General features: G+C 34.0%; 5 protein-coding genes across 8 annotated transcripts; 2 read left to right on the top strand and 3 right to left on the bottom strand.

Annotated features, from left to right (window-relative positions):
- Positions 1–4390: 4390 nt before the first annotated feature.
- On the bottom strand, positions 4391–6285 carry LOC146138641 (cyclin-dependent kinases regulatory subunit-like). Its single transcript, XM_083393667.1, has 3 exons — positions 6166–6285; positions 5880–6007; positions 4391–4975 (listed from the first exon to the last, which is right to left on the bottom strand). Exons 1-3 carry the CDS (start codon positions 6222–6224, stop codon positions 4926–4928), a joined length of 237 nt encoding a protein of 78 aa, XP_083249793.1. The 5' UTR covers positions 6225–6285; the 3' UTR covers positions 4391–4925.
- A 3284-nt stretch (positions 6286–9569) lies between these two features.
- On the top strand, positions 9570–14934 carry LOC146138640 (calcium release-activated calcium channel protein 1-like). 4 transcript variants are annotated; one of them, XM_083394802.1, is made up of 7 exons: positions 9570–10232; positions 11580–11713; positions 12126–12299; positions 12893–12956; positions 13136–13210; positions 13440–13613; positions 13935–14934. In XM_083394802.1, exons 1-7 carry the CDS (start codon positions 10163–10165, stop codon positions 14114–14116), a joined length of 873 nt encoding a protein of 290 aa, XP_083250928.1. In that variant the 5' UTR covers positions 9570–10162; the 3' UTR covers positions 14117–14934. The 4 variants fall into 4 exon arrangements, with proteins under 4 accessions (XP_083250928.1, XP_083250929.1, XP_083250931.1 ...); XM_083394803.1 differs by having other exon boundaries at positions 11549–11713; positions 13935–14933; XM_083394805.1 differs by lacking the exon at positions 9570–10232 and adding an exon at positions 10261–10592 and having other exon boundaries at positions 13935–14933.
- LOC146138639 (MORN repeat-containing protein 3-like) lies at positions 14822–17328 on the bottom strand. The gene is made up of 6 exons (XM_083394806.1): positions 17085–17328; positions 16848–17005; positions 16395–16554; positions 15644–15726; positions 15469–15570; positions 14822–14996 (listed from the first exon to the last, which is right to left on the bottom strand). The coding sequence occupies exons 1-6, from the start codon at positions 17227–17229 to the stop codon at positions 14928–14930; spliced, it is 717 nt and encodes a 238-aa protein (XP_083250932.1). The 5' UTR covers positions 17230–17328; the 3' UTR covers positions 14822–14927.
- Positions 17329–17906: 578 nt separating this feature from the next.
- LOC146138638 (DNA repair protein XRCC2-like) lies at positions 17907–18784 on the top strand. Its single transcript, XM_083394631.1, has one exon. The coding sequence runs from the start codon at positions 18002–18004 to the stop codon at positions 18782–18784; it is 783 nt and encodes a 260-aa protein (XP_083250757.1). The 5' UTR covers positions 17907–18001.
- A 2987-nt stretch (positions 18785–21771) lies between these two features.
- LOC146138637 (retinal rod rhodopsin-sensitive cGMP 3',5'-cyclic phosphodiesterase subunit delta-like) lies at positions 21772–24310 on the bottom strand. The gene is made up of 5 exons (XM_083393613.1): positions 24112–24310; positions 23783–23871; positions 23259–23384; positions 22449–22554; positions 21772–22198 (listed from the first exon to the last, which is right to left on the bottom strand). Exons 1-5 carry the CDS (start codon positions 24159–24161, stop codon positions 22117–22119), a joined length of 453 nt encoding a protein of 150 aa, XP_083249739.1. The 5' UTR covers positions 24162–24310; the 3' UTR covers positions 21772–22116.

Here is a 24310-nt window from a genome sequence, read left to right as displayed (position 1 = left end):
TTCACCCCTAGCATCTATCTCCAGATTTCATTCACCCTTGTATCATGATATGATAAAACTATCTCTTCTATATATAACAGCACAAAATGACTTAGATATTTTCGATTTTTGTTAAAATCAACTCAAGCTAGATTTTACCATTGAAAATCCACAATTTCTCGAGTCCAGAGATATAAAGCTACAAAAGCACAAAACACATTCACCAAATTTTTGTAGTTATACACTCGGTGCAAACCAACTTCACTATTGCAAAAAGTAAAAAATGCACCAAAAAACAACAGTTTAGTAGTCGGTTTACTCTCACCTGTTCACTGAACAGGTTGAACACCTTGAATATCCGCACTGCTCGCAAGCTATAGTCCATTTCCGACGGTTTACCCTTATTTACCCCTTTTGGTTGGTTCACCTCTGCCAATTTTTTATTCACCCTGGGTGAACCATTCACCTGATTAAGAAACACTTGGTTAGTTGACGGTTGGCTATACTTGTAAATGCGTTGTCGAAACATAGGTAGCCCTAACCCATATTCTTACACTTTCGGCAACGGCCAAGTCTTACTGGTTTGGGTGCATTACACTTGAACAGAAAATGATGTCTCGTTGCTAGCCAGGCCACTTATGGATGAAATCAAACAACTGGTACAATAGCCCTAGGCGTCGACAGTTTAAAACGAACGGATCTACTGTTTGTTCTGGGTCTCAAAAAAAGTCAATAAATTATTTACTAGCGACAGGAATTACGTGGTATAGGCATGTGCTCGACAAGTGAAATTTCAGGTTAAACTGCGGGACTCGAGTTAGTTTGTTTGAACTAATAAATGATTATTGGACAGAAGGGCGTTCTAATTGACGCTTTCGTTTAGACTCAAATTTCAGGTTGCCGACCGGTTATAAGAATTGTATACCGTATTAGTTGATAAACCAACGACCTGTTGCAAACCATAGATCAAAGGACCAAGTTGGCGTATGTAGTTATGCATAAACCCAAAGAAAAAACTTTTTGTGCCGACCGGTAATCCGTTGAACATCTAAAACCTGTGGCTGACGCCATCAAGCCACTATTAATGTTGTGGTGACGACTGACGACACTTCTTACGTTTGTGAGAAACGCCCTTTTTCTCGTTTTTCCTTTTTCCTTGTGTTTTTCTTACGTGTCTCTTTTTTGCCCCTTGGGGGCCCGTGGACTAGTTTTAGGGGGTCCATGAAGGCCTAATTGAATTATTGGCGCATATTTAAGAAGTAATCAATTAATTATTAAAGAAAACAATTTAATTAAAAATAAAACGGTTTTGCACTGAATGTATTTAGACTCCATTTCATTTTTGGACCAAATTCAGCAATTTAATGAAGTCTATTTGTACTTTGACGTCAATTTTGGTATTTTTTGCCTGCAAGGGACAACGCGAGACAAAATAAAATTTTAGGGGTCCGCGGTAAAAAAAGTTTAAGAACCCCTGTTCTAACTGAACACGATGAATTAAAACAACTTCGCTACAATGTAATACTTATTGTTACAAAACAAAATATATTTTTAAGTCCAAATTTTAATTTTTTTTTAATTTTTTTATGTCAAAACGTCTTCCTAGTGTAATCATTGCATAGTATATGCCATAAACAAACAAGAACGGTCGTAAAGAAGCCCAGTTTCTGTCCTGCTTGCGGAACGTTCCGCCGTTTAGGCAAAGTTCGACAAAGTCGTTCAAAGTCAAAAATATCAAAAAGTATCGTCCAACTATAAGGTCTAAACCAGTGGTTCTCAACTTTTTATTTTTCGTGGCCCCCTTTAAAAGGCTCCCAACCCGCGTGGCCCCATGCTTAAAATTTAGCATTGTTTCTACGTGTTTTTTTCTTGTTTTACTTCTCCACGTTAATAAGAAATACAGCCATTAATCAACGAATTGAACTAAGTTTCTCCAAAATTTAACATATCACTTATTTTGATTTAAGTTAATACATTTAGTCATTACAAAGCTTGATGGTGGGAAGGTATTTGTTTATATTCGGCTCTGTTTTGTACTGAGCCAAGCGAACGTTAGCACATTCGTCGAAATGATTTATGGTTTTTCGCTTATAATGAATTACTATTAGGCCTACTTGACATATATCTAGCTGAATATTGGCCTAAAATGACCTTGAGTAACCTTAGAGCGTACCTTAAGCGTTTTACTATGGAATGTTTCTTTTGCAACTTAACGCCCCTTAAGGGAATCGCGAAATCTCTTCGTTGGTTTCTCGCCCAATGGCATTTGGCGGACACTTTTTTATCGGCAAGCAATCGACCTGCCGCCCGAAAAACACTGACGCCTCACTACATGGATAAATGTAAAGCAGCACAGTAATTATTTCGTCACAGCGACAGGCATTTATCCAAACTTGCCACTCAGGTACGTACAATTAGGCGTAACTTTCCGCGATAAACGAATAAAAAGGATTCACTCTTCTAGTTTTAAACAACTCTACTGACGCGTCAAAGAACGTTTTAGAAAAACGTGTTACAAAAAAGTTTTACAGTCATAGTAAAAAACACAAAATTAGGTTAAATGGCAAACAAGTGGTGACATTTTGGTTTTGCAATACCTAGCTAGAGAGTTGTGCCCGTGGTCAGTGGCTTAGCCAGCCGAAATATGTGAAGGGAGAATATTTCTAACTTGAACTAGTAAGAGTACTTCATGTGAAACATCGCTTCTTGAAGCAGAAAAAGACTAGACACCCTTAGTAGGCAAACTATCAACGTAAATAACATTACACTAAAACTGTAACCTCACAGCGATAAATCGACTTTATATAAAACATAAACAAATACTTATTTACAACGAATCAGTAATGACACTATACGATTAAAAGTCCATTAGTCGCTTCCCGCCAGCGAGGCTCGTAATAACTTGATTGCTTTGGCCATGGTATTAATTGGCGTAGCGAACACAAACAAAAATGCTAGCAAACCGTTTCGCGCAGCAGCAGACTGAGTTTTAACCTGATACTCAAAAGCCATTTAAAGGAAAAACAAAATGACTAATAGTAAAACGACATTAATGTACACAACAAACATAATAACTAAATCGTTTGTGACGTAACAGTGCTTGACAAATGGAGATGTGACGTGCTTGTAATTGACAGTCGTGTACTGCTCATAAATGCTACAAAAACAAATAATTAAGAAGGGTAAAATATTCATAATTTCGTTGAGAGAAATAGCCCCTGTTCCCCTGGCTACGCCTATGACCGTGGCCCCCCAATTACCGCTCCGTGGCCCCCCAGGGGGCCGAGGGCCACGGTTGACAAACCCTGGTCTAAACTTTATTACTGCTGATTGCATAAACAACGAAGACGTTAGATCAGGGGTTCTCAAACTTGTTTTACCGCGAATGCCTAAATATTTTTTTGTTTAGGGTGGACCACGGTAGGCAAAAAGTTTTGAGAGATGACATCATAAATTCTCAATCACAATACAAATAGACTAGAGAAATCCACTGATATCGGTTCAACAAATGTGAGAGTAAAACGAAGTCAAAATACATTCAGTGCAAAACCGTTTGATTTTAATTAAACTATTTTCTTTGAAAAATTGATTACCTCTTAAATATACACTAACATTTTAATTAGGCCTTCGTGGACCCCCTAAAACTTGTTTACGGACCCCCAATGGGTCCATGGACCCCAGATTAAGAACCCCTGTTTTAGATGCACTGGTAACTTCAATGATTTTGACGCTTGTTTTGTGTTGTTCAGGTATTGGCCAACTTCTGGCAAGTGCACAACGACAAACGTTTCTGGGATAAACTGGAGCATTCAAGGCCCGAGCGACCTGGACGAGAACGGAAAATTCGTGCCAAGCGATCACGTCATTCCGTTTTCACTCGGACAACGTCGGTGTCTTGGGGAGCAAGTGGCCAAAGTGCAGCACCTCCTATTTTACGTCGACCTTCTGCGGTTTTACGTTGGAGTGCGATTTTCGTGGCACCGATCGACTACGTTGCTGTAGCCAGACCCTGCTGACAACTCTAAGTTGGGTTCACACTAACTAAACGCATCTGGCGTTAACGAAAAACGCTTTTCTAACAAAGCTTTCGTTTGGCAAAAACAGAAATATTTTTTCACGCTGACAACGCGTTATGTGTGAACTGGACGACGCTAGAGTTTTGCACAAGACGCTTACGCCACAAGCAAAACGCCTCTAGCGTCTCCCAACCTTTTCACTGTTAACTGGAAAAATTACACAAAAGCTAATATTTTATTGGTTACTGTTAACCCAGTTAGCTGTAAAGGAGAGTAACCAATTCCGGACTGGCTCTCAATATTACCTGTGTGAAGTCACATGTTCACACAAAAACAGCTTTGTACACTATGCTTTTTATAAAATCTAAAAACTTGCAATATATTAAACAATCAAATCATTGAATGGAGGATTTAATTAGGTATCATTTACTTGCATCCAACATAATAAGTAAACGGTTTAGTTTGGTTGGATTCCACGTTTTTGGTTGTATTAAACCATAACACCTGTTTGTGATCATCATTCATCATTCAGAAAACAAAGAAAGGAAAATATACAAAATAAACAAAAGAAATGCTGTAAGTTCTTGTAAACCAGGCAGGCCATTGTCAATATTAAAGACTAGATTTTCCTGACCTTTTACAAATTGTCATGTATGAAAAAAATGGGTTTCTGTTGTGGGTTTCCGGTAGGCAAGTTTAGAGTAATCCCAATTTGTTGGAGCAAGGAGAAGGGTCACAGAAAAAAGCAGTATGTTTTGAGCAGTGAACATAAATGAAACAGTAGAACAGCATATCAACAGCAGCAGCACGGGAAGTAAAAGTTAGAAATTGGCATAACATAAATGGTACACTTGGCTGTTTGTCGAAGTGGTCCAAGAAAGAATGTACAAAATAAAGTTCAGTGAAAAACAACCCTTGTGTGAATTAACGTCAACAAGACTTCACTGGTCTTTCTCGGCGGAACAAAAGAATGTGTGGTTCTGCATAAAACAACACAAACTGTTCATTGCTTCTGATTGTTACACATTTTTGTAGGTAAAATTAGTTTTTATTGATCAACAATTAAGAAAACCTAAGACTAGGGAGCAAGGGATGTTTAAAGTAGAACATTCACTTTTTTTGTTTATAGCAATTAATCGTAACACTTTGCCCAAAAGCAAAAAAAGGACATTTGTTTGAAAAAATGATTTTAAATTTGTTACAACTTAAATACATATGGTAATTTTAGTGTCTGTTTTTAAATTAATTATTGTTTTTCCACTTTAGAAACGCCCTACATACTTTAAATAATATCTCCAAAAATAAACCGTAAATATTTAAATAAAAATAAAGTAGAGTTTTATATTCTGGACTCTGGATTTAATATTTTAAGACTTTAGTCCTCTATTCTACAATAAGTTGGTATTCTACTTTAAACATCCCTGCAATGAGAAAACCTCAGTTAAAAAGTTTACCAAATGATTATACAAAAAAACAATAAAATGTAAAAACAAATCCTTTGGCTCCGGCTCCAGCTCCGGAGCCATCAGTCACTTATTCAATGGCAAGTTTTAAAAATTGCTTTTGGCTAACTAATGTTGGAGATGGAACAAAGTATAATTTCTTAGCTTTAGCACCACAAATTGAAAAATGGATCCAGCTCCACAAAAATAATAAAAATGGCTCTGGCTCCAGAGAAAATGTTTAGCTCCGGGCTCGAGCTCCGGCTCCCCAGCCCTGGTGCTTACCAGACAGATTTATAATGTATACCGATTTAAGTAACAAATAAGTTTAGCAAAACAGTATCAGACCAAAACTATGTGAACTTCTACTAATTTTGTACAAGATGTGGACAGAAAAAAAAGTTTTGCAAAATTAGTTATGAATAGAGATAGATTTGATTACCGGGCTCATGTTTCATGTAGTGAATCCATCCTTGACTCTGCTGTACGCCCAAACTTCTCCACTCTGCCTCTGACATCAAGTGGTTCTTTGGTACTAATTTGCTTATTTCTCTAGGCAACATCACATGTCTGGGCAAGAAAAAAGTAGTCTTTAACCGGATGAATCGTGTACAGTAAAACAACCTTCATTTTTACAATAAGGGGATTCCGAAGAGCACACCAATAAATTAATTTAATAAAATTATTTAAATATAACATATAATATTCAGTTATAAACAAAATAATACCTGTATTCATAACACTCATCAAAGTACTTGTCAGAATAGTAAATTTCGTTTGAAGACATCGCCACAACAAAAAGTTTAATTTACTTGTATAAACGTTTCAAATAACAATTGCAATGACCTATAAAATATAATAAATATATAAATCCATGACAATTGACAACATTATTTTTGTTTAATGTTTAATTTGCAAATTTATTTATTGATTCCCCAATGACTTAAGTACATTGTTAACCTAAATCAGGGTGAAGCAGTATTTCATTTTGAAATACTTTCTTTATAGAATATAATGAACATCAGAAACTTACATTATTGATTTGATTTTTTTATCTGACAACTTAATAATAACAAACAGGAAAGATGCTTTTTACCAGGCAAACAATTATTAACATTTTTAACTTTTGCACTACAATAAAAAATTAATTTTCCATATAATGAAAGAATAGGCAGGTCACCAAAGTTCTAAATTTCAAGTTTGATATTCTACTACAAAAGATCATTTATAACTTCAAGTATACAATTACACAACATTTAAAAGCAAAAAAGTCCATTTGTCTTAATGTTAATCAACTTAGGCAATGACAACTCACTATGGAAAGTATGGCAAGTGCACCCACAATTATATTTCAACAGACTAACATGCAGCCCCCAAATATATGAATATGCATCTGATTTGCATAGTATCAGGGTGCACATTTGGTGGTAGGTGCACCTAGTCAGCCTGATTTTTTGGGCTGTGTACCCCCAAGATCTCCTTGAGATTTGCTATACTTTCCAGGACAAAACTGTTACAGCATACAGCATAGACCAGACCTTTGCACTAAGGCAGCATTATGGGTTAAGTAACAAATGAATTAAACTTTGAAATTCAAAGTAAGGTAACCAATGTATTTTCCATATATGAAAGAATGAGTTGGTCCCCAAAGTTTTAAATTTAAGTAAGCCGCTATACAATTAGTTTGATATTAAGAAGTAACTTTCTTCTGCACAATATTTGGGTTAGGATGTTCAGTAAGTGTTTGAGTGAGGGTGGGTCAGAATTAGGGATGTTTAAAGTAGAATATTGAATCCAATTCTGCCGTTTATTTCGCTTTAAATGTAGCGCTGTAGTGCGGTGTCAGCGTTTTTTCAGGCGACCAATTACTTCGCGTCTAGCGAAGTGTCCATCAAGAGTTATTGGGCGAGCGACTAACGTGTGTGCAGAGTTTGCAAAAGCAAAAGTAACTTAACATTGTAAAACGTGCTGGCCGTGGACAAAATGCGCTATAGGGTTACTTAAGGTTAACTTTTGGCCAATATTCAGTGAGGTTATGTAGTTATGCACAGCATAATTGTCAAGTATTCGCTGTGTCTATAGTAACTTTGTATTCTTTGCAGTACATTATTTGACTGCATAACAGATCATGTTAGTCAAAAAAACAGTAGTTAGACCCAACAATGTTATAAAAAACATGACCTAAGAGTTCATTGTATAGCGTTGCATTGTAGTTACTATATTGGCATATTATAAAGTTTTGGCAACAACCTGGACATGTATTACAGTTCACACAACTGCTTCAAATGACAGTTGTTGAGAATGTTATAAACATACTGGAGATTATTTTTTTTTTAATAACAGTATACACAATTAAACATGTTAGCAAATTGCTTGGGCGATTTATTGCTGTGATTGTTGGCCCTGTAGGGTATATTAAGATTAAACCCTCCCCCAAACAAAACCGTGGTTAAATAATTTAATAAAAATATACTAGGATTCTATTCTGGATTCTAGAATACCTTGGTATTCTACTTTGAACATCCCTAGTCAGAATGTATTACCATATAATAATTGTTTATCCTACCCAAAGCAAAACACTAACCCGTAGCTTAACCCAAATAATGTTGTTGTGGTAGGATTCAGAGCATCGTCAAAGTTTTTCACCAGTTTACCTAACTTCGCACTACTGTAACGGGATCTGCAAAACTACCATATGATGAATTGCTAAAGCCGTTTACAGTGTTTGAAAACTGATATCCCGTTATCGAACTTAGCCTCTTCCATATGTTTAAACTTTGGGTGGTTTATATAGTTATAAAAACAAAACTTGCATGTTTTACTATATTGCTGTTACACCACCAGATTAAACACTTAGGCGATGGTCTAGAATGCTTCCTTTTAAGAAAATTAACACACATTAGTGGGTTGGGGTTACTGAAGTGCTAATCTTTTATTCTCCCAGTTTCAATTTAGACGACTGGTTTCGCTACTGTATCCTAAAAAAAGTTGACAGTATAGGATTGTAAATTTTAACATGTTTGTCACGTTCTATGAACCTACAACTACGTTTTATCCAGTTAACTATGTTTTTTATCTTCACCCTAAACAAGTACTCACTCTTCGACCAACACAGGACTTTTAATTTAGAATAATGCTAATATCGAATGCTTCAAAACGAATTTTTGGCCTAGAAATTTCTTTGAACAAATCGCCTTTATTTTGAAGTGATTCGATTGGCGGATGAAGTCACGTGATAAAGTGGCATAGAAAACAAAATTAAAAAAATTAAAGCACTTTTAATTATTTTACAGAAGTTAGATTTACCTAAATTGATTTTTATCTCAAGTTTCTAAAATTCGTAATTGCAAATCACTGTAACGTTAATTTCCGAACCTTGGAGCCAACATAATACGATATCTTGCATGACTTGGTTTTCAATTACTCAAGTGGAACAGGTTGTGACGTAATTATTATTATTATAAAATAGACAAAATCCAAAATCGATACAACTTCAAAACCCAATACTTTTAAGGCAATTATTGTGGTATTATTTTTAACTTTAAATTGAAGATAAAGTTGATTTTATGTATCTACTAATGAGTGGTTAAGGGCTTATTTAACGTGACATCACTGGCATGAGAGACGAAACAACATTTGTATTTTTTATGACATATTTTTTAAAACTCATATACTATTGTCTATTGTGTTTTTTTGTATACTGATAAGCAAGACTTTTTAATAATGCCATTACACTTGCATGTTTTGTGTGAATTACCGAATGTGTTTATGTGTGCTGTTTTGCAGATACTACATTGCGTTACTATTAAAGACCCAATTTTTGGCGCTCTTTCACTATTGTACGTAAAAATTAATAAAAAAAAAAAAATTCTTCAAATTCCGCATACCAAACAAAATTTCTTCAAATTCCGCATACTGGGTTAGCGCTTGGTTGAGGGTGGGTCAAGTTATTATTAATAATAAACATAATATTACTTGACCCACCCTCACCCAAACGCTAACCCGCACCCTAACTTAAACAATGTCCGTTGTGGTATGCGGTATTATTATTTTTTTTTTTGCATAACTTTTCACGTACAATAGTGAAAGAGCACCCAATTTTTTTCATCAAGGTTTCACACCATGAAACTTAGCTAAGTAACAAATAACTAATTCGATCAACAAATAAATAAACATGATGTTCATTAAAATGTAACCAACCACAAATAAAAACTAAAATTGTTCTTCGTAATTTAAATTTATTTTCTTAGATTTGCATTTTAGGTTTTGCTGCTCCACTCATTATCTATCAATAATTATTATTACATGCATATTTATATGTATATATACTGTATACATATATATTCACGTTTCTTTGAGCTTTAGATAAAATTCATTATTCACTACCAAGCAGTCTTAAGTTCGGTATGCATCCTTGTAAACCACTATTGGAAAGTGTGGCAAGTGCACCCGCGATATTTTTCAACAGATTAAACCTGCGCCGCCCCCAAATTTAATGTTGTACCCAATGTTTCTGTACTTTATAGTAGCGGGATGCTTTTGCCCTTAGTTGCACCTGGTCACCCCGGTTTATAATGATAGATATAGAGAAAGTTTCTGTCATAGAATTCTAGAAGCAGTTCACTCCTTTTGCAGAGTGCCTGATGGTGAATTATGAATTGTCAGTAGAACCCTAATTTGGCATTGTTTTAGTTTGCAATCAGCAATTGGACTTCTGCAATCATAATGTCAATGATTAATGATCCAAAGAATCTTGACCGCTTTGATCAAAATCAGCTCAGTGTGTACTCTAGAGGTATACAGTTACACATTCATGTTTTGCTTGGGTGTTAACCAGTATTTGTGTTGTTAAAATGCCTTTTTTTTGCGCTACAATGTTTAAAGCACTTAAATATACTTTATTTTGACAGCAAAAAGTTGCATTGTGTTGAAGGATGTTATGTGAATAAGAAGTACTTATTTTTTTTAAATATACGGACCTTTTACTTTGCATGGAATAACCTTCAGAATCACCTGCTTGGCTTAATTTCATTTTAATTAACATTCTTTAATTTTAAAACAGTGCATTAAGTGTATCATACCTTATTTTTTAAGTCATAGGGCAGAATAGTGCTTTTACAACATCATCCTACTTTTCAAAAGTATAAATAGCTTGGTAAGTGTAAGTTAATTGCAAAAGTTTGTTCCCAATTGCATCTTTACCCAAATAATGCATTGAAAGCCCACACTTATTTTTTACACTTTCTTTAAAGGTCCATATTTATCTAAATATTTTGCCTTTGATAGTTTTTTCATTTACAACTTAGCCAGGTGGCATTAAATTTATTGTTTGTGCATTCTAACTAGGTGGTTAAATATTTTCGAATGAAGTTTCATTGCTTTATTTGATACATGGTATAGACTAGTCTACTCTGCATAAAATGTATCAATGAATAGTGGTAAACCATTGTTTACCACTGAAAAAAAATTCCCTGTTGTGGTTAATTTAGGTCATTTCCTTCATGTCAAAATTCGGCCTCCCGAATATAAATTCCAATGCTTTATATTGGAACCATCAATAAGTGTGTGCTACAGGTACAGGCCACTTGTTATCAGTATGTAAAAAAATGTTAGGATCAGTGTTTAAAATTTAACTAATATTTTGAGCAGCATTAAACATGCTTTTTATAAAACTTTAAGCAAGTGTTATTTTGCCATTAGAATAGGAACTATGCCTTTTATGTGATATTTACATTTAGCATGGGTTTGTTTTGGGCAATTTCTTTTATGCATGTTTGTGCATTCTATTGTAGTTGCATGTTTTCAAGTTTTGAGAAGTATTTTATTTTCCATTTTAGGAACCGTGCTTTTGCTGTTTATCTGGAAGGTATTTTTGTTATATTAGGGTACTGTGTAAAGGAAAAGCAGGTGTACACAGAAATCTGGCCTTTACAAAACAATTTATAGACAAGGTTATGTAAAACTTTACCATTTGTATGACTAAATTTGTTATTGTTCACAACCCTTGTGCAAATCCTGGACGTACCTGATTTACTAAAAAATCTAGTTTAACCACTGACAATTTTTCAAAGTAATCAATCAAGTAAGTAACTTTGCATTGCTGATTTTCAGCTAAAATTTGCTGCCTGGCTGTTTTAAACAGGCAGTACATTCAGTGGTGGAAATCGCTTATACACGCGTGGCAACATGACCTCACAATGGAAGCAACTCTACTTGAGCCGAGCCAAGCTTAAGGCAGTTAGCCGCACCTCTGCTCTGTTTGCTGGTTTTGCCATGGTTCGTTTTGTAAATACTATTGCCCAATGTTTCTCATTTTATGCATCAAATTCAGTTTAGTAGAAAGTGCTTTTGGTTTTATATTTGTTTGTGACTTTATTATTGCTAATTGATGTTGACATAGAGACAAATCACTTTTTGATGATAAGGGGACTGAAATACAAATTTATCATAAATTTTATAAATTGATTGAACTGTCCTTTAAAGGTATAAAGACTTAAGTTTAAAAGGAAACTTTAGGACTTTGAATTATGGTTGGCAAACTTTGCTGATATGGGTTTTATTTTGAAAAAGAGCAATTGTTAACATAACATGACATTTTTCTCTACTAGAGTTACCTTTGTATATATTCTTCCTTTGTTTAAAAAATCTTATCGCCTTACCCACATTGTAATTGCGTATATTTTACCAGGTAGCCATGGTCGAAGTGCAGCTTGACAGTAGTGTAAAGTACGACCCAACTCTGCTGATCATGTTTTCAGCTGTGACCACCTGTCTCGTCGCTGTTCACCTTTTTGCTCTCATGATATCTACCTGTATGTTGCCCAACATTGAGGCAGTCTCCAATATTCATCACGCTAAAGCTGTAAGCTGGTCATTTCACTGCGTAGTCAAACTTTTTATGAAATTCTTAAAAAAACGTGAAACAACTAATATCAAGCTGTTGTAATCATACTCTATTAAGATGTGTTTTAACAAATTGTTGACGCAGTTGCCTTCTACAAAAGAATAAGTTGCTAACAAAGGTTAATATTAAAAAGTTATATATGCATTAAAGACATCTACAGATCTAAACAGAAAATTGTTTGCATTTCTTTTTGATTTAGAACTAAAAATTCTATTAGCAAACATAGTTTATTTGATATTTTTAGGAGTGGTTATGTTCTGAATAAATATATGTGTATTTATAAATGTAAAACAGGCAATATAATGTACAATATTCATTAACCAGGCTATAGGTAGAATGTATATGTTGTATAAATAAACCTGTACAGTGTACATATATATATATATATATATTATATATACATATATATTTAAATTGCAGTTCTGTTATTATTTCAAACACTGACAGTATTAGTATGTAAATTAAAACATTTTAACATTAAACATTTCCTGATAAGCTTTGTTTTGGCAATCTTTAATATAAGTACTGCAAATGGGTAAATTTTTAACCAGATTGAGCAGTCACCTCATCGAAGAATGAGAACCTACATTGAAGTTGCCTGGATTCTTTCAACAGGTAGAATTTACTGGGTGCTATGATGTTTATTCAAGATTTGGTGCAAATACCAACCAATGTTTTCAGTTAAGATTATATGATTAGTTGTCTACTTCATTTATCGTCAAACTCCAGTTGTAATTCCATTTGATCAATAATTTATTTTACTGAAATATTCGGAACAAACTTTCTATACTTAGGTGTTGGTCTTATTCTGTTCATGATTGAGATTGGTCTGCTCATTTGGCTCAAGTTCACATCACTTAAAAAACAAGGTTTGCTTTAAATTTTATTTATTTTGTATCTACTATTATTATGTTCTGTACTAAATTTACGCAATTAGAATCAGATGTGTCTTTTTTGCAGTAGTATATTATAAAATGTGTTCTACTTTTTTTTTGTGACTTACTCAACTCATTCTCGTTTTAAAATAACAAGTTTACGACAACAACTCATACAAAATCAACTGCGTTGCTCTTTGATATATATATATTTGTTTTTCAGAAATTAATTCAGATATTCCTGCTTGGGTGGCAACTGCAGTACTTATACCTGTCGTCTTCTTCTTTGTCGCATTCGCAGTTTATTTCTATCGCTCACTGGCCGAGCACAAATACACAATGTTCAAGGATGCCGTAAATGAGCTTGAAATGTTAGGACAAGAGGTCCAAACTGGGGGTATGCGATCACAATATTTTTGCTCTTGTGATGCAATGCGCATAAGTTTGATTCTTTTTCTAGAAAAGATCTCTGTTCAAATTTAAAACAAGCCTTATTTTACAGAATTGATTTTTAGAATAATTTAGAGTGTTGTGTTTTATTTGACATAATTAGGTAAATATTGCCTCTATTTAAAACAAATGTTTCAAAACATAACAACATAAACATCTTTCAATTTGTTAAAATATTTAATAGTGACTTTTTACATTGATTTAAAACTGCAAACAGCATTCATTTTAGATAGATCTTCTTACAAAACAAGTCTTTGGCATTTTTAAGGCAACTTTTCCATGCTGCATCCTGGCACAATGGAAGATGGGTACCACCGATCAGTTAGCCGAATGCCTTCTGGAATGTCAATGCAAAGTCAACAGGAAAACCAAACTACTACGGCACATGAACTTCAAGTACCAAGCCAAGCCTCCAGTTTAAGCGGCCACTTTTCAGTTGATGCCTGTTAATTTACCCTACATGGTAAACAATTTACACCAGCAAAGTTTTGCACTAAGGCTGAATCCCAACCAGTTAGACAAAAACGCTTTAAAGCAGTCTGATCGCGACTAATGAGATGGAACGCTATTTCTTTTGTTGTCGCGTCTCCACCGACCAGACTTGACGCAAATCTTACGCACAGCAGACAGACACGACTAAACGCGTTTTTAGAGAGATAGCGCATGCACTACTTTTTTACCGTGTCTGAAGATGCTTTTCGATAGAAACCATTAGTTTTTTACGGGTTTTTGTAGGTCTAGGCAATGCCAGGGCTCTTCGACAAATGCAGAGTGCAATATTTGAACACGCCTGGAATTAGTTTTAATCCAAACCCAGTTTTTACTTTGTTTTGTGCTTGTACTTGCAACCTGTGGCTTTCCTAAGCAGGTGTTTTATTTGTGTAATATCATGTGGTGGCAATACACAATTTATTTAAGTTCTTGTTTTTTACTACATGCGGTGTGCATCCTCTTGGAACATAAAAAGTTAATGTTTAAAAGGGACACACTGTACAATAAATATATTTAAAATTTGGTTGTGTTGTTTTTGTTTTGCGGCTCACTTGAATGCGTTGGAAACTCTGTAGTCACAAATATAGTTGCAGTATTGGCGTTTCCTTGTTTTTCTAATAAAATTAATTCCACAATAGCTTTCATATAAATATAACAAGACAATTTAGACAGGGAAAACAATTTAATGCCATAATATTTTCTGCAACACGGGTTGGTTGCTTTGCAGCATGGCAGTAAGTGCATTGTAAAATAAGCATCTTGGATAATTTCAGTCTTCTTCTGACAGGATTGTGCTAACTGAAGTTCCAATCACCTCTTCTGGATCAACTAATTCTACCTATAAAACAAAAGTGAAGTTCAGAAGACTATAATTGTGATTTCTCTGTATAGTGTTGGGGTGCTTATTTTGTTTTTTGCGCAGCGTGGTTTGGACTTTACATAGTCCATATACATTTTTTCGCCTATAGTTGCAATTATTTTGCTAAAAGAAGATTGCCAAAATAGGTAATGAAAATGTTGGCAATTTAATAAAATTTTGTCCGAAGAACAGTTTTACAATTGAAACAATGCCTAACAGCAACAGTGTATTCAGTGTATTTTAAGTTAGCCACAAGACTTGCGTGAAAAAAATTGGCAGCATTACATTTACTAGCAATTTAATCTAATTTTGTTAACTTCTTAGCTTAATGTCAAAATAATCTTCAATAACTAATTGTTTCAATTTCATATTTTAACGTACTGCAACCTGACCAGGTCCCTTAAAATACTAATTCATAGAAGCAGTTTAATTTTAATGTGAAAAACTTTACCTTTGGAATTGGGTAGACTGTTGGTTGTGGGGCACCATTACGACCAAAGTCAATCATAGACCCACATTTTGGGATGCCATCCATCCATACGCCTTCATATAACTAAATAACATGGAAAAGAATTGCTATGAAGATAAAGCATAAGTTTTAATGGATAATAAACTGACTGACATACCTGTCCAGTATCTAAATAAAAAAATTGTCCCCGGCCATTTTTCTTTCCTCCTTTCCATTCCCCTTCATAGCGATTTTCATTGGCTGAAATCGAAATAATAGGCATATAAAATTGCAAAAAAAATAATCAACGGCAATCATTAAACATTATGCTTCAATAAGAACAAGGGTTAGCCAAATCATATCCTTTTCATGGAGTATAAATTACATTAGTCAATTGACAGCTTATGTATTGTAAGTAGTTTATATCAGTATTTAAGTGTTAAGAGTAATTATTGCACCATGATTTTTTGAAACGGTCTATCAAGTCTCAATATATACTCTATGGCGATTTGTACATAGGTAGTTAAATCGAATGGTTGTGGTCTGCAGTGTTGTAATGTCTTGACTTGGACTAAGGTCATTGAGCCAAATAATTTGGGTTGAAATTAGGTGCTTTGATTTAATATTTTATTATAAAATTTAGCTATTTATCTCAAGTTTTGCACGTAAAACCATTAGGTTGCTACATGTTGTTTTTTTGTGCTCATTATCGGCCAAGTTTACTAGTTTTATTATTATGTTATTGGTTTGACTTGGAGATGACCCTCATAATGACTTGACCTGCTATGTTTTAAAAAGACTTGAATTGGACTTAAGTCATTTCAAAATGTTTACAACACTGGCGGCCTCTAAAATTCCTGAACATTCTTAAAATATACACCTTAATTAGGTTGTACAGAGAACTTTACTTGTAAAATAGATTTTTTTACCAAGTCTCAACATTCCCCTTCCATTGCATTTGTCCTCATCCCATTCACCTTCGTAGACAGAACCATCTGCGTAATACATCCGTCCCCATCCACAACGATTACCAGCAAACCATTCACCTTCGTAATACTCTGTTTCATTATAGAAATGTGTTCCATACCCCTGCAATTAAACAACAAATTACAAAAATAAGCAAATTAAAAAAAAAAAATTTGTCTGGCGATGCCTCATGCCCAGTCTGCATTCTGTAGCACAAGTAAATTAGTACCACACATTGAACACTTAAATTTCAAAAAAGATTAAAATGTGAAAGAAAAACGTACCCTATAGGTGTACAAAAAAGTTGACTGCACCGTCAAAATTTGGCGATGCACCCCCGATATATTGACGTGAAGTGCTATGAAATGCAGACTAGCGTTATGCAATTGATAAAAGTATTAATAAAGTTTACACACATGTTTCTTGTTGTTTTTCCAACCACCAGAGTATTGTTTGATAAATTTTCCTTCACTTTTGTCTGGCAAACTCAAAGTACCAAAACCATTCCGTTTGCCTTTTTTCCAATCCCCGTCGTATATTCCACCGGTCCTGGTGTTTTTATGTGTTCCTTTTCCTGAATGTACATTCCAACTTTCAGAAACGCTCAAATTCAAAACATAAAATTAATACTTAGGGTAACGACAATCATATACCGTGCTTTTTGTTGTCCAACCATTCACCAGTATACTCGTCTCCATTAACGGAATACACTGTGTTTCGTAAACCTTTTTTCTGGGCCTTATAGTCCCATGAATGCCAAAGTGGCTCTGATACCTTTGGCGGTGCGATATGTGGCATGCCGACTTGTTTGTCTAGTGATTGGTGATAAAAAATTTAATATACAAACTAAAACATTTTCTAATTTTCCTAACAGCTGATACAACTGATTTCATTGAACCATCTTTCTTGAATAGAAAAGAGTCTTTAAGCATTGCTATGGCAACATGGGTTTGCTTAATAGCGTCTCTTAATGGCGGTAAAATTTTTGATGGAAAAACAACCCTACAAATCAATAATTTGGGAATTAGGTAGTTTAATACCTTGATCACTTTTGCATTTATAAATTGAAATTTTTTTTTGATTATTTTTCGTATTGCATTTTTAATTCACTTCCTCTGTGTTAAAAATTTTTAGGCTTTTTAGGTGTTTTAAATATTTTTAGGATATAAAATAATCAAGCTAACTAAACTTGTGCTATTTCGTCAAGTACTAATTTGCTTAAAATATTTTGTAAATACGAAAAACCATTAGCCATGAGATCTCTTTGCAGAATGAAATCGATTACTCATATAACTGGTAATTCCCCAAACGTTAAACCAGTGCTCATGTAAAAATAAATATGGAAAGCACTTGAGAAACTTTGCAAGTTTAAGCCTTTTTGTACAGGAATACAATTCTTGCTTGTCATATGTATATAAACAAATATACATTTATACTTTTGTAAATTTTCAATTTTCACAGAAAGGTTTTAAAATTACAACTTTAGAAGATATTCAATCTTTTTTGATTCGACATTAAAAAAACAAACGAATATAGTGTTCTGTCGTCTGTGGAGCTTTGCATTGCCAAAATGAGTTTTGCTAACAGAAAACGACCAATTCCAAGCGACTCTAAAATAAATGGCATTTGTAAGTCGTTGTTTCAAGAACCAGGTCTGCAAGATGGAGAAGTTGTGGAGTTTCAGGGTGCACCCGGTTGCGGAAAATCCAACGTTCTTCAGCATCTCGCAATTGAATGCTTATTACCCAAATCACATATGGGATGTGGCGCTTCAGTTATCTACTTTGATTTGGATTATCACTTTGAGCTGCCACAGTTCATAACTATTGTAGAACAAAGAACAAGAGGTACAGAAGAAGAGATAAAGTCGTGGTTGAAAAACTTGTTTGTGGTTAGGTGTGAGAGCTCCGAGCAAATGGTAATTTCACTACATTCAATAGAGCCCTTGATTGTGAACCACAAAGTTCCAGTTGGATTGCTTATCCTCGACAGCATTTCTGCTTATTATTGGATTGATGCACAAAGTGGCAATGGCAGTCGCTACTTACAGGAAAAGAATATTCAAAAAGCAGTCGAGATTTTGCAGGTTTTTCAAGAAAACTACAACATCGCTATTCTGGCTGCAACTCAACAGCTATTTAATGTAGATGCCAAGGACGCAAGTAACTCATCCATGCCTCTTTATAAACCTATTATGTGCAGACAATGGCAGGATTTTGTCAAGCACAGATTTATCTTCCAAGCAGAGCTAAATGAAAACAATCAAAAAATTTATAAAGCTTATAGGCAGACATTTCCAAACTTTGAAAGACAGTTTAAAATCACAAAGAGTGGCATAATTTTTTGTAATTAAAGCACTACTTTGCCTTAGATTTTTTCACTATTTTATTTGTTCGTTTATGTTGGCAATATTTTTAGCTTTACCATCATGGAAATGTGAAGGCCCTGGTCATGCATTTGTTATGTAACACTAATTGTTAATATGCTAAAAATGTCTTCTGAAGACAGTTCCTCATCTGATGAAGACACAGAATTGAATGAAAGGCTAAAAGAAGCAGCTTCTGTACAGCTAATTAGTTGTATGGATTCATCAGGTAATTTGCAGCAATAATTCATTGACTGGAGAAATAAATTACTTATGCCTTTCATTACTGGGTAAAGTAGATTGGGTTAGATCAGAAAATAAACCAGTACAAAAAGAATGTAAATAACAAATTAAGATAACTGAAGAATAACTTCCCTAAAACCCAGATTGGAAACTTTTCATATTACGCATTTTACAGCGATTTTACACGAAATACGTGGCTAAAAGTGCATGTTTCCTTGCGCAGACTTAACTTTCTAACTTGGCCTGATACCACAAAAAATATAATGATGATTTTTTGCAACTGAAAGACAACAAGGAGAGAAAAGGTTAATATACTGATATGAAAACAGTGTTGACATACTTAAAAGTTAAATTATTTTTTTGCCACTACAGCTAATGTAGGTCCAGTAAAAAAGTTAAAAAGCATCAGGGAAAAAGTTTATGGTGAACCTGTGGCCGAAGACAATGCACTGAACACTACCCCGGAATTTCGCTTGCATGTTTCAAAGAAGTTGGGAAAGTACATTGATGGGTAATTGTTGTTTTATTTTTTTTTCAAATTTAAAGACGACCTAAATTACTACTCAGATACCTATGTAAAAGAAAATAGACATCATCCATTTTCTTTTTTCCGGCAATCGAAATGGTAATATTAAATTTCACCAGCTGTTAAAAAAATAGTGTGCTAAGAAATGTAGACCATACATTTTGGATAATTATTTACCTCTTACAATCAAAATATTACTAGGATTCATTATTAAAATTCTACATTTGAAATCTGACATGATATTAAAACGCCTCTAACTTATGAATAACATATCTAAAATTACAGATACAAATCTTCTTAACAAATTACCTTGCTTATCAATAATACCTGTTAATACTTTGCTTATTAAAGATGTCCGTTTTGCTTGGTAGAAACTAGTATTACTACACAAATAATATTTCTTTTGTAGAAATATAGAACTATTTCAACCCAAAAAGTCAACATCACAGAGAATTGAATTTGATAAAGACGGGGGCGTAAAGCTTTTGTCAAACTCAATTAATTTTTTAAAAGATTCAAACACTATTATTTGCCCAAACAAACGGAGAAGGCCTGCAAGAAAAGTTTCAGAAACATCAAGCAGGTAGAAAAGTAGTAATTTTGTTATCACAAAATTTAGATTAAGTTTTTTCTGTAATTTGTAATGTTAACAATTTTCGAACATCTCAATGGTAGTTATCGATGTCAGAGTTGAACAAGCAACATTGCAATCCAAACATTCACAATTTAATTTTTCACATTTTATGTCAATTGTAAAAATTATTCTTCCAGCAACGGTTATCCTGGGGTGTCGGCTACCGCATTTTCCACAATATTTTGCATCAAGCTTGCAAAACCATGCGCCCTAATTTTAACTGAAAATGTTTAACTTCAACATTGGGTTAATTATATTCATGTCCTGTTTGAGTTTGTGTTTTTTAATCAGGTGAATGGTTAACTCCAGGGTGAATACAATTTTTGCAGGGGTGAACCAACCAAAAGGGTTAAGGGTGTGCTGTCAGAAATGGATGATAGCTTGCGAAACAACAAGTCATTTTGTGCTGTTATATACAGACAAGATAGTTTTATCATATCTTGAGACAAGGGTGAATGAAATCTGGAGATAGATGCTAGGGGTGAACCAAACTTAAAAAAAGTTTAAGAAGCACTGCTCTACAGCTGCTGTTCGCAACCGTGCCCTGCACTCTTCAGAGGGCCACGAGCATATAATATTTCTAATATTAGCCAGTTAAAGTGTAGTATTATTATGACCTCCTTTGTGGAGTTTCCTCACATATTATTCTAAAACAGGACCAGTCGGCCATCACTCATAAAAAGTTGACGACCACTGCTTTACAGTATCTGTCTCGAATCATAACATCATTAGCCCTAATAACCATCATTTTCCATTTTGTTGATTGATGTCTTGTATTACATAATGATATAAATTACACTGCATTTTGCAATGCATAGCCATGAATTTTGCAAGTTTGGACAAACTGCTCAGGGATGGGTGACAACAATATTTGAAAAATAAATAGATATTTATATAGGTGTATTGCAGATGTACAGTATACCTACTACCAAACTTAGATGTTGAATAAAGCACTAATTTGTTTTAGTGAGGAAGAAACTGACAAGCTGAACAGTGTTGCAGTGTCTGGAATGGAGATCCTTCAAAATGGACAAGGAGCATTCAAGCTAAAAAATGATCAGCAAAATACCTGAACTGCCAACAAGTGGAATTATTAATGATGCAGAAAGCAATTTAAAATGTGTGTCACACAATGAAAGATCTCTGGTGGATTTTTAAAAACATTTTTATTGGTGAATCACTTTAATACTTTTAAATACACAATATTTATAATGTAAGTTCAAGTGAACTACACATTTGCATCACTACAGTTAATACAGCCACCCACAAAATGCAAACACTGTATCAAACCAGTTAAAGTACTAGGCAGTTCAACAGTGGTTACTCAAATGAGCAAGTTAACCTGGTATCGAGTACCATATATATATGTGCAAATCTGACTGAATGCATTTACCACAAACTGAAATCAAATGTACATGAAAGACAGTGCTTTAAACAGCTGGTAATTTTAATCATTTATATACAATACTTAAAACGTACAAACAAAATAAAGCTTTTTTTAATTTTAAAAGCATTTAAAAAACACAATGTACAATTGCAGGAGAAAAGTGAGGCTGCTTTTTAAATTGAGCAAGAAAATCTTATACTGGATGTTTAAATTTTTAGCAAGCAGCAGATAGTTAATTATAAAAAGTAATGAATCACAAAAACAAATTTCCAGTAATTTAGAATATTATTTACACAGTAAAAAATGTTCTGTAATATGGCTTATTATAAGTACCAGACAAATACGCAAGGCTATTTTTATTGAAGTTTATTTTGCTTGGAATGTGTACAAAATTAAATAAAACACTAGACAAGGATTTGTTTCACAAGAAGGATTACAATAGAAATCCAGAAGTTAAAAAATGCACAGTAAAAGGATATTTTTGGCATAATGATGTAATACAATCTTGGTCACTTTACCTTATGAGAATGTCAGACATAGAATAATCTAACTTTGGATTGACTGACAAGCAGGTCATCGTCGTAGAAGTTGGTTTCGATCACAACATTTCCACTGTAAATATATTGTGTAAAAATTAACAGTGCCACTTATGTTGCTGCACCAAAAATAAAAGCAAATTTTTATGCTGTAATATAAATATAAACATGATAAAAATCGTTATTTCATTGCTTATTGGATTTAAGATCATTTATTAATAAAGGAAAAAGCACCCGGTTTAGTGTCAGGGCATCAAATTGCTTATGAATAATTTACCATACAGCATACCACAACAATATATAATATCATGGAAGCTAAAATATACCTTAGTACATCGGCGGGCATCATTTGACTGGCAGGAGCAGCCTCAATCACCGACTGCCAAGTGTTGGTAGAATCCGGAATCACAAATCCAAACTCAAAAAACCACTCTGCAAAACAAGGTGGTACATTTTTGGTATAGTTATTACAGACAGGATTTCCTCAGTTGTTAATTTAGCGGAATGTACAATTTTTGCATTTATATATGTGTCACACAGTTTAAATTGCATGTTGTGATTTACTTTCTCATCGCTAAAAAATCACAACTTGTCTTTTAGCTAAATATAGGTGCTTTTAGCTAACTTGTATTATATCATTTGTAGCTGCTAGGATGGCCAACTTAAATAACCTCTGGCTATAAAGCATTTCTATTTACATATTCGCTTACAGCCCAAGGTGAAGCTTTAAAACATTCAACAAATAGGAATTGACTTTTTGGTCATCATAATATAATCTCATTGTGAGCAGAGATGATGCCCTTTTGCCCACCCTAATTTCATAAAAGGGTAGCAGCTTGCTTTGAAGGTGAATGTAAACTGGACTAGAGGTGGAAAAGGCATTTTTAAAAAATTGATAAACTAATAGTTGGCACAACTCAGCATGAATTTTAAAAGTTATTGTTTTGTCTAAAACACAGTTAGCTAACCCTATTTAACTACATTAGGTTCACAAAAAATTCTTTACAGTCTTTAAATATTAGTGTAATTGATTGGAAGTTTTGTTCAAAAAAAAAATAAGGAAACAATATAAAACATTTCATTAAGACAAATAAGTTCGCAACAACATTATATATATGTAGGTCGATTTGTCTTACCTTCCAGACATGTTCCACGAAACAAAACCCTTTGTTCCAGTCGGAATTTTTCCATAACCTGCAGTGAGGAGAAATTAATCTCGCGTGACACTGCTTTGCACTTGAGAATCTTCTTTGGCACCCGCGCTGTAAAACAAAGTCAAACAGTCTCTTTGTTTGCTCTTCCCTTGGAATCAGCAGTTGGTCACGGCAGCCAATGACTAAAGGCACAATGGGACCACTCTTAATTGATTCATTGGAGTACAAAGGGGTTGAAAGTCCACAATAGAGGTAGACAGAATGTACTGTCTGAACACATAGTTTCACTAACTTTTCTTTAGGTGCAGGTGAAACTCAATATTATATTTTGACTCATTAAGTTACATGTTTATTGTCTGGCTGTAGCATAATGTAGATCAAGCGTTTAGGAGCTTGTGACCTAAAAACAAACCTGCAATTTTTTAACTTGTAATACTTTCTGTTTTTTTTTAGCTTTGTGCTTCCACACTATAACAAATAAATGAACAACAAAAGCCCATTAGTACCTTGGTGTTCTTTCCCAGGAACAGAGAGATCATTTGTACCTTCCCACATTATTTTGCCATTCGATGCATCTCTTAGGTTCATCCAGTTACTGAAAGCACATTAAAAAAATCTAATTGCCAAAAATAATACAGATTTAGAGCAGCGATCATTTTGTACTAAAATTCTTTCAAACTTTTAGTTTATCTACAGCAGTGTTTTTCAAGCTCAAAACACATTGTGTAATAAATAACTTTTCTGAACACAAAACGAAAGTTATAAATAATATTGCATTAAAATAAACAACACAACATCAAGTTTGTTTTGTTTTTCTTATCTACAGTATACTTACAGTTTAAATCCATTGAGAATGGCAGAAACCTGTTCCGTGTCCATAGACATTATAAAAAATATGAAGGGAGCGTTAAAAGCTCTTAAACAAATTCAGCAGATGATCACAAAAACTTTTGGGTTGTTTTTTTATAAGAAATTTATTGGTTGACCCAATGCTAAAAATATACTGTTTTGGTTGATTTAACTGCCTATTTAAA

Source organism: Ascidiella aspersa, chromosome 7, assembly GCF_963924565.1.
Source record: "Ascidiella aspersa chromosome 7, kaAscAspe10.2, whole genome shotgun sequence".
Taxonomy (NCBI): domain Eukaryota; kingdom Metazoa; phylum Chordata; class Ascidiacea; order Phlebobranchia; family Ascidiidae; genus Ascidiella; species Ascidiella aspersa.
Note: the sequence above shows the minus strand (reverse complement) of the source record. Positions and strands in the feature narration are given on the sequence as shown.